The sequence below is a fragment of the Syngnathoides biaculeatus genome, chromosome 9 (assembly GCF_019802595.1).
Source record: "Syngnathoides biaculeatus isolate LvHL_M chromosome 9, ASM1980259v1, whole genome shotgun sequence".
Lineage (NCBI taxonomy): Eukaryota > Metazoa > Chordata > Actinopteri > Syngnathiformes > Syngnathidae > Syngnathoides > Syngnathoides biaculeatus.
In genome coordinates, this window is record NC_084648.1 from 16,105,642 (window position 1) to 16,116,237 (window position 10,596).

Consider the following 10,596-nt stretch of genomic DNA (forward strand, 5'->3'; position numbering starts at 1 on the left):
AGTTTCTGCCAACAATTGATGCAGTTTAAAATGACACTCAAAATTGAATTTGTTTTTTTTTTTTTTTTTTTTTTATTCCAAATTTATGGAGTTAACTGGGATTATTCACCGACGAGCCTTTTTGTTATTGGTCCACCGCCCTACCCCCAAAAAAAAGAGAAGAAAAACGGAAAAAAAAAATTTCAAAACCATGACAATTTTTTATAAAGCAATACTTATCTGCAAAAAAATTAAATAAATTGCTGAGGTACAGTAATTGCACTTGGTGAGCTATTTTATTCTACTGCTTGCTGGTTGCCAAAGCACACGTACCAGAAGACGAGCGTTTTGCGTTAACGATCCTGCTCAAGGGCACCACGGCATATCAAAGTGTCGTCTCCTGTGCAATTCGTTGGTGGATGGGTGACCGTTAGATACGGACGACGGGGAAAACCAGACGAAAGAAACCCAACTGCAGCGCTCCGTCGTTCGGACACACCCTGTGGCACTGTTGGCCCTTTGACAGAAGAATACAAATTTCATACATTTGTTGCTTAATCAGATTCCCAAAATGCTCCAGAGGTTTCAACTTTTATTTGCGCACCGTTCAAACATTACACAACACACGGCTTCAATATCCTCTCTCGAACTGGAACGAACTTCGGCACGGCAGAGGGTCTGGCCCCTGTGCGCAACATGAATAATACATCCGTCCATTTTTGACAACGCTGATCCTCACAAAGTTCACAAATACAGTACATAGACAAATTAATTTTATCGGGCAATACACGTTTTATCCACGACGCACTTACAGTAACAGTTGTTCCAGTAAGACCTACAAATGGCCAAGAGGTGGTGGCTCCCTGTTCCTTCTCCATCACATCTGTCAGGTGTCTTGGTTTTACTTCATTTTCCTTGTAATTGTGTACACTATTACTATTGTGGCCATTTTATTCGTATTGTGACTGGCCGAGGTTTAGATGGCCACGCTGTTCTCTACGTTATTTGGATCCAGGTAAGTGTAAGGGATTTCCAGACCTTTGTTTCTGTCGTTGATCGCGACAGACAACGTATCGAGCTCGGCTTTAAAATCCTTTTGCAGCTGGCGGGGTGTCTTCTCGGTGAAATGGTCCTCTGGGTAGTGTCCGAGGGAGACCTAATGAAACAAAGACTAGATGTGAATATACTAGTTCGGTTATCAACCAATTATTTTATGTCATGTCAGATATCGGCCCAACTGTGTACTGTCAGGCACCTGATTCACATGTTTTGTAGATTGAGATACAAGAGGTCAACATGTTTCAGGAAAAATGAACAGTTTGGTGGTATTTAAAGATTAGTTTCACCATATTTACAGATTATCTGTTTGGGGCAGCTGTGGTTAGTCCGTCTGCTTCACAGTTCGAATCTCCGGACTTCATGTGTGCAGTTCTCGTGTTCTCCCCCGTGCTAAGTTTTCTCCACGTTCCAAAAACACGCGTTAGGCTCATTGTACTCTTAACTAACACGATCTTGGTGAGGAAAAGCAGTCTTAGATTTGAATATTTCAGAATAGGTAATAAGACTAAGAGTGTGTTGTTGGAGGACGTTTTTTTTTTTTTCCTCTGCTTGTTCGTTTAATTTCGGGTAGTGAGAATGTTGGTTATCCAGATAAAAGCTGGAGATGATGAACGGTTTCTTCGAAGAATTTACTTACAGAATATTCCGGGCACTTGTGAGTTACAGACAATGGCTGTAGAAAGCAGATCACAAGTGCAAAGGTACAGAGAAAGTACACATTCTTTATCTTGTCAGAAGGGCGGACCATGGGTGGTATCAAACCTGTGGCATGACATCGGGGCTTTCCACTTATACAAAGGGTTCCTGTCTCAACTGGTTCTAGCTGGCAATGGATTCTTACAAAGTGTCCAGTATGTAGTTCATCAAGGTTAGCCCACGTGCAGAGATGCGCTCAAGGACAGATCTGGCTACAGAGCAGAGCCCCACTGAGGACATGAGGAAATTTATGGAGTCATGTCTAAATATGGGCATAAGACATACTTCAGTGTCTAGTAGGCTGAAGAGCTCATCTCTGCTTTTTGCCTGTCCCGAAGTCAGAATATCATCTGAATTTATCCATTGTGTGGCTTTTCTCCTGGTAGTCCAGCTTCCTCCCACATTCTAAAAACATGCGAGTGTGGTTCATTTGAAGACTAATCGGTAAATTGTTTTGAATGCGAGTATAAACGACTGGGCGGGATGGTGGCACAACCGGTGAGAGTGATTGGGAATGTGACTGTTGTTCGTCTCTATTTGCCCAGCGATTAACTGGGAACCAGTTCAGGGTGTACTCCGCCTCCTGCCTGATAACACCTGGGATAAGCCCCGGCACTCCTTTCACCCTTGCTGAGGATAAGTGTCACAGAAAATAGCTAGATTAATGAATGCAGTATGTCCAGTTCCTGTGAGTGGCTGGCGATTAGTTAGTTGTGCCCCACCTCTCACCCAAAGGGCTCCAGCTCACCCTTGAACCTAATGAGAAGTGCCATAGAAAATGGATGGCACGGTGAGAAGCTTCCAGAATGTGCCTTGACATCTCCAGATTGAAATCCATGATACTCTTATCAGAAAAGGGTGGATTGTTCACTCCAGGTTCTGAAGTCCAGGAGTTGAAGTACCTCTGAATCTTGTCAAGTGAGCCAGTTGATCGCATGATCAACAGACAGATCGGTGTAAAGCGTTTTCATTTGTCGTAGTGATGACGGATACATTCCTTCCCTCACCGATAGTCACTAGTTGTGGGTCGTGACTGAAAGGACAAAATCATGAAAACAAGTTGATGAAATGAGCTTCCTTTCTAAGGCGGCTGCCATCTGGAGCCAGATGCCATTTGAGGTGGCTCAGACATGTCCTGGATGGCCCCCAAACACCTTCCTGGTAATCTCCCTTCATGTCCGAATTCTAGGAGCCTCTGGGAAGATTTTGGACAACCTGAGCTCACTATGCCTCGGAGCAGTTCTCCATTGGAACGATAGAAAGTGGCTTCACCACTTAGACGTCTAACCTCGGAACCAGGATCATTGGTGGTCTTCTTCTTTTCCTTTCGGCTTGTCCCGTTAGGGGTCGCCACAGCGCGTCATCTTTTTCCATCTAAGCCTATCTTGTGCATCTTCCTCTAGTCTTCATGTCCTCCCTCAACATCCATCAAGCTTTTCTTTGGTCTTCCTCTCCCTCGCTCTTTTGCCTGGCAGCTCCATCCTCAGCACCCTTCCACCAATATACTCACTCTCTCGCCTCTGGACATGTCCAAACCATCAAAGTCTGCTCTCTCTAACCTTGTCTCCAAATCATGCAACTTTGACTGTCCCTCTAATGAGCTCATTTTTAAACCTATCCAACCTGATCACTCTGAGGGAGAACCTCAGCATCTTCATTTCTGCTACCTCCAGTTCTGCTTCCTGTTGTTTTTTTTTCAGTGCCACCGTCTCTAATCCGTACATCATGGCCAGCCTCACCAATGTTTTATAAACTTTTCCTTTCATCCTAGCGGAGACTCTTCTGTCACATAGAACACCAGACACCTTCCCCCAACTGTTCCACCTCGCTTGGACCCGATTCTTCACTTCTTTACCACACTCTCCATTGTTCTGTATTGTTGGCCCCAAGTACGAGCGTTCATCAAATGACTTCCATAACGGGACCAGGATCAATGGTAACCATAGTCATAATAAAAGCATCTATTTTTGCAAAATTTGCCATACTTACAAAGTCTGATGACTGCCTGCTGAGCAGCCAGACTGTGGCCATTCCCTGAACCGTCACACTGATGATGGGCAATGTCTCCAACATTGTGGCCTCGCTTGTTGTACCCTTTTTGGTTGGGGAAGGACGCTGCAGGGTTGGCGGGGTGTTGGGCATCCAGCCTCCATAGTCATACTGCAATCAGGAATTGCAAAAAAAGTATCGTTTTAGGCCTGTTTAGTCCAAAAAGAATGGAAGGGAAAGCTGGGCTTTGCAACGAGGGTTCACCTGGCCGCTATTTACGGCCGCATGTTGGCACGAGCTCGTGAACATGACCATGGTGGCGAACTTGATTAGCTCGGATACGGTGGTGAAACTCTGAGGGATTCCTAGGAAGAAGAGTGAGGAAAATGGTGTCACTGTGAGATGTTTGAGGTGGTGAGTAAAATGTCCACCTATGTAGTCATACGTGTAAAAAAAAAAAAAATCACCTGTTTGTGGCTGGGAAAGGAATCCGTGTTCAAAAATGTCCCCAATCCACGTCTGCAGTTCCGAATCTCGCCGGACCTCGTCGTCACTTTTGTAGTAGAACTCTATTACTCCTTGCACGTACCTTTTTGAGAGAGCAATTAAATCAAGAGGCATTTCTTCTGCTAAATACTTTAGAGCTATTTAGTCAGTGATTCTCTAATTTAGGGTGAAATGGTAAAAAATTAATGACTATATTTGCATCGTCCAGATCCCTGATATTTGCATGGCTTTTCAAGTGAAAAATGGTTCAGTTTATCATACTTGAAGATGAGGTTCCACAGTTGGAGGCCATCATCCCTGTAGTAGAAGTTCGGTACGTCGTGCATATCGCGAGCGGCGATGCTGTCGGGGAGGCAAAGGGAGCTGTAGGTGATCGAGGACAGCGATCTTGCCAGGAGCTTCATCAAAGTGTCTCCACCAGAAGCCGACAACTGAGGAACAGTCCGGAACATGATGCAATCCGGGACATCATCATTCATTTTAAAAGTTCAGGTTGACTCGTACCTGGGTGAGGTTTCCGCCGGGTCCGATCAGCTGTCCTCGAGCTAATTCATTGATCTGCAGTGTGTATCGCGTGTGGGGTATGAGGAGCTAAAGGGGTAAAAGCAAGCGGCACAAAATGAAATGAAATCTGGAAACGACAGGACTCTGGGTGAGTAAGAACAAAGCGGAGAAGATCCAATGAACCTTGTACACGGGATGCACCATGGGCAGGTTGCGCAGCAGCGACACCGCAAAGGCCTCTGCCAGCAGGTGAGTGCGCAGCAAGTGTGTGTTGAGCTGGTGCTCTGAGAAATCGGCGCTCCTCACAAAAATCTTCGCTGTCAACCAGTCATACGTAGAGTCGGTCGGGAGAAAGATCGGGTTGTCCTCAGCCGGAGTCTGTTTCAGCTGCGGGAGGAGGAGTTATCAATTTAAGGTCGGACATGTGACTGACACCGTTCTTTATTGCCGATGCTGAAGTGATCCGACAGCAGCTCTTACGCCCCATCACTTCCCTGAGATAGACATTGAGATGCTGTACTTGAGCAAAGAATTTTGTGACTGCCAGGAGGCGCCGCCCTTTTTTTGACTGAAAACCAAGGCCAAGAGATGCTGATTAATTTCCATTTACATTTTGATAAATCCATCTTCCTTAAAGCCCGGGTGTCATCCCTATAAACATTCCAAAATAGATATTGTAATGAAAAATACATTTAACGTTATTCACTTCAATGTCTATACGAAAAAAATAAATGTGAGCGGAGAGCGCGTCACCCATGCGCAAAGTTGCAGAAGTGTCATTCTACGATATCCAAGTGGTCGCCATATTGGCTGCGTCCTCCGTCCGTGACGTCACCCGGACATTTGCAAAATGAAAACTCGCGGTGCACCCTAACTACGGGAGACAAACGCTCCCCGTCTGACACGGAAGCTCTTTTCGAAACGGAGAACACCACACAACCGAGTGCAGTTACCGGGGCAATATTACACTATTGTTTCCAGCCATATTCAGATGATATGCGATCACGGCCAAACCTCATCCCCGTCCGATCCACTTCCGGGGCGGAGATGAGGCATCGCGGCAATGCGCAGCCTTCGCAGAAGCAGTGACCGCGACGTGGCTGATTTTCTGCCGCCGTGGTGGCATATAAGGAGGAGGTGGAGCCGAGCCATGCTGCTTTTAGGGGTATGTTCAAAGCCGCCGCAGTACTTGTTGAACACCGTCGAGCCGCGGCGCATTACTGCCTACCTGTTATTTGGAACCCACGAAGCTCTCGTCCTCTGCACCCGTGCAATCCGTTTTCCACAACGAACCGGGTCTCTTGAAAACTTATGAAGGCTAAATCCATCCTCCAGAGTGTTCAAGCAATGTCCAGCAATGCAATGAGCCAGCAGCATTTTGGCTAACACCAAGGAACAACGAGCTACCTTCCCGGAGGTAAAACTAATGGAAACAAACACGTCCATTAGGGGGCCCCTCTGTCCTGTACGTCACTTCCTGCTTCTTCTCGAAAACAAATCCCTCGAGAGGATTTTCATGGCGGGAGTTACAAAAAGCTGTATACGTCAAAATCATGTTTTGTGGTGGGGGGAAAAAAAACACATGGGACCAGATTGGCTGTGGGTTTTTCATTAATAATATACCAGAAATCATCCATTTCATGACACTTGACCTTTAAGTGGCAGAGGAAAAGATCTTCATGCAACTAAACTCAACACCCTCCACACATCGGGTGTACCCTGATAGTGGAACACAATATTGTTAACACTCCAGAGTCTAAGCTGTTACTAGAGGTGAGCCTGACTATTTTTTGGGCTTTCTACCTCGCCCGCCCACAATCTTGGACTGATTTGATATTTACCTTCCTGTACTTACTGTCGTAAACTAATGTCACCTGAATGGCGATGGGCATCAGCTTGTCGTTGGGTCTTTGGTGAAACAGGACCAGAGGTGCTGTCAAGTGCTGCTGAATTCCTTGGACAACGTTAGCAGGCATTCCGTCCAGGTTCTTGTAGTCGCACAGGTATATGTTACCTTCCTGTTTGGGGGACAAACAAATATGACATATTATCTACGGTTAAAATGAGGAGGTTGTGAAACAAACTGTTACCTTCAACTCCTGGGACAAGGTTGAGCCATCGGGGATGGAGATCATGTCATCGGTCACGGGGAAGTTCTCGGGCAGAGTTTTGCAACGTCGAATCAAGTTGGGATTGAGACCATTTAGATACTGGTATGCAAAGAACTCATCCTCTTTCCAATGTTCCTGGACGTAATCTGACAAAAGAACGGTGAAGAACTGCACACATGAAGTCGTCAGGATTCACTGCAGTATTGCTCCAGGTTAGGGTCAGGGAAGACGCTTTTTGTTCGGGTTCTCGGCCGAGCTTGATGGCCAAAAGCACAGTCCGAGTTATTCACGATAAAGAAGTGGCATTAGTGCCAAATCGCCACTGTGTGGACCCGACGCTTAGGGCCAACTCTTGCTACCTCCGTTTTTTGACCAGCCCAAGAAAAATCCAGACTGAAAAGAAAAAATGTTTTCCGCTACATCTCATTATTTCAGTCCAAAATTCTTCTCAGTCTTTGCAGCGTTTAAGCATTGTATGTGTAAAATATTTCGAGACAAATATGAAAATGACTTTACACAAGTACCTGATAAAGGTGTGTCTTTGTTGTGGAACACGTCGTTGATGCTTTCAAGATTTGTCCAGTTTTCGTGGTTGTCAGCCAGCCCTTTTAGCCGAAGTTCGACCAACCTTGGTAACAAAAAAAACAAAAAACAAGCAGTTCTTTTATAACAAATTAGCAGAAATGTTGCGTAAAAGACGGCGGAACCTCAAAAGACACCGAGACCGTACAAAGGAGTTAGGTTCCATTTTCATTAGAAATACATCTAATATTGCATAAAACTTCCGCCCTGCATAACATTGGTACATTCCCATCAAGCTGTAAGATTTGGAAGGCTCTTACCCTGTGAGCGACGTGAATGCAAACTCCGTAGACTTCGTAAAGGAGAACTGGACCTCATCCGGCAAGGTCATAGGACCGTCTGTCTTGATAGTATAGGGCACACCTGGGTGATAGAAATCCCAACTGTTGGGCAGAGTAAGAGTTAATATAGCCTGATTCATAATGACGTAGCGATGAAAATGTTCCCGACGTCGCGGTAAACTCTCACCTGTAGTCGACACTGCGCTGGGCCAACTCCTGCTCTCTCGCGTACTGACCGAGGGAGTTGCTTTCATCAAAGATCCTCAAAGCTTTAACAAAGAAATTTATTTGAGGATTATTTGCAGGGATTAAGAAGAGGATGGCAGGGAAAAACAAACTCAACCCACCTTTGCCCTCTCTGAAGCGATGAGTCTCCCTGTCACTGATCCAGGAGTAGACGGGGAAGGTGTAGATGTCTTTCTCGGGTGACGTGATTTCCACCTTGTCAAGGAACCAAGCGTCCCCAGGCAAAAGGAAGAATTGTCGTTTGTCTAGTTCTATAAGAACCAACTCTCCGAGGGAATTGGGGCAGGAAACTGTGTAAGAACACACCTAGAAAAATGACGAAAAATACCGTCTGTTGAAACATCGTCGGTGTAATTATGTTGTAGTTGTAGCTCCATTCCAGATTGTAGAGTTACTTCGGAAAAGTGCCCTGAAGAGGGCAACCTACAAGGGACTCAGGGACTTATAAATAGTGGCGGAGTTCCCTGGAAGCTTGACTTGCTGGATCCTGGAACACCCAAGGTGGTGAGCGAAAAGGAGCCAACCCACCCGACGATCACTGGTGGATGCTGGTTTCCCAGTCTCCATTATTTGTCTAAAGAGCTTGGGTGACTCCAAACGACTGAGATCCAGATGGTGGAGATCCACAAAATACTAAATCTCTCTTCACCAGTAAACTGGTCCACGTGTGAAGGAGGATGCTTCAACTTTCTAGGACCGCCAACAAGATGTCTAACCTGATAAAAATCTCCTGTTTGGGTGGGGCTCTCTGGTAGAGGAGTTCAGATCCCTCTTCTATCGGGGTACTGAAAACCTAGCGCTTTAGTCAACAAGCAACCAGGATCTAGCATTCCCTAAATTGTCATTCTGGGAAAACAGCGCAGGGCTGCCTAATTGGTACTTTGGTTCGGCTGAGGCCTTACTGAACTGCCGAGGACTGGGACAAGAGGGACGAGAGGGTCTTGCCAGTCCCAGTGGAGGCTTATGGTGAGAGGTGACATGCGGTAGGCGCAACATTTTTTTTTTTTTGTGCTGACCGCAGATATGCTATTAAGATATTTGGGAACTTTTTTTTTAGATTATGAAAAATGCACGTCCCTGGTAAATCAAGTCTAGTAAATCTGCTGCTCAAAGACCGCAAAGCAACGACAATTTGGATCCGAATCAGAAGGCCGTTGCATCATACTGGGATGAGCGTTACCTTGCCTAACCTGATTTACGAAAACAACTTCGGCTCTCAGAAGAAACCACCGCAGCACGCATGCCGCAACATGCGTCCCTCAACAAAAATGAAGACAAAAAAAAACTGATTTTTTTTTTTTCAAAATGTGGAGAATTTTCTCCATCTCGCAAATGTTGGCATCACACGCAAATTAAATTTGATAGCATTTTTTTTTCCTTCATAAAAGGCAACTGTTTGTGCACCTTTGTCGGCGTATGTGCCAACATGTTTATTACAAAACTTTAAATTTCATCACAATATATATTTTTTGATTATAGTATAAAATACTCAATGGGGGGGGGGGGAGTTACGATACAGCCAATGGAAGTATTGCAAAGCTGAATAAAAAAAACAAAAATTAAAAATGAAGTTAAACTGCAGGTGAGTCTAATAATAATTCAAGTGTTTGAATATTTCTGCTTCATTCACAATGAAATGAATAAAACCATACTTTTCCAAGAGATACATATTTATACTCCTCTGTTCAGTTCTAACTGCAATATGGCTTCCAACATAGATTAGAATTTTGCATGGTGAGCCGGTTTCCAGACTTACGGATCCCCTGAAGATGACTAAAGATCTGAGCCACGTCCGGTCGCTCTCGCCATCTTTGCCCACCAGCTTAATGTGCACGGGGTTGACGGTGGTGGCATGAACTCTGTCGCCCGTGTAGACGGTCACCTCGTAGGTCACCACCATTATTCCAGGAAGATGCGCAAATCCTTCTCGGGGTTAACGCGGTTCTTCGTCTTCTTCTTCTTTCTCCAACTACAGACAGCCACAACAGCTTCTTTTAAACCTGTTGTTGCTGTTTATGCTAATTTGTGGGAGGTACCTGTGGATGTTTTTTTTTTTAAAGTTTAGTCTTTTGTCAGGAATGTCAGACAAGCACAGACGAGGCACCGGCGTGTGGTTGCAACGGCAGATTTCGCAAGAAAGTACTTATAAATAATCATTAGTCCCGTTAAATTCTGATTGAAATGCACGTATTGCAAGATGGATTGCATTTTCCTGATGTGTCAAAGTTGATGGGGTTTTATTGTTTTTATCCTATTTATTTTCAATGGTTTGGGCTTACAAGGTGGGCTCAGCTGTTAAAACGTTGGCCTCACAGTTCGGAGGTCCCTGGTTCAATCCCGGACACGCCTGTGTGGAGTTTGCATGTTCTCCCCGTGCCTGCGTGGGTTTTACTTCGGGCACTCCGGTTTCCTCCCACATCCCAAAAACATGCAACATTAATTGGACACTCTAAATTGCCTGTAGGTGTGAGTGCAGCTGTTTGCCTAGATGTGGCAACCAGTTCAGGGTGTACTCCGCCTCCCGCCCGTGGACAGCTGGGTTCGGCTCCAGCACTCCCATGACCCTTATGAGGATACCCGGCAAAGAAAATGGATGGATGGATAATTAGACGCTCTAAATCGCCCCCAGGTGTCGTTGTGAG

At 45.4% G+C, this 10,596-nt stretch overlaps 1 protein-coding gene across 1 annotated transcript; it reads right to left on the reverse strand.

Annotated features, from left to right (window-relative positions):
• Positions 1–336: 336 nt before the first annotated feature.
• Positions 337–9,963, reverse strand: LOC133506654 (arachidonate 12-lipoxygenase, 12R-type-like). Its single transcript, XM_061830994.1, has 14 exons — positions 9,711–9,963; positions 8,056–8,260; positions 7,896–7,977; positions 7,688–7,810; positions 7,370–7,473; positions 6,825–6,991; positions 6,609–6,752; positions 4,918–5,121; positions 4,735–4,821; positions 4,492–4,661; positions 4,191–4,312; positions 3,988–4,088; positions 3,724–3,894; positions 337–1,135 (listed from the first exon to the last, which is right to left on the reverse strand). The coding sequence occupies exons 1-14, from the start codon at positions 9,852–9,854 to the stop codon at positions 956–958; spliced, it is 2,004 nt and encodes a 667-aa protein (XP_061686978.1). The 5' UTR covers positions 9,855–9,963; the 3' UTR covers positions 337–955.
• Between the last annotated feature and the right edge of the window lie 633 nt (positions 9,964–10,596).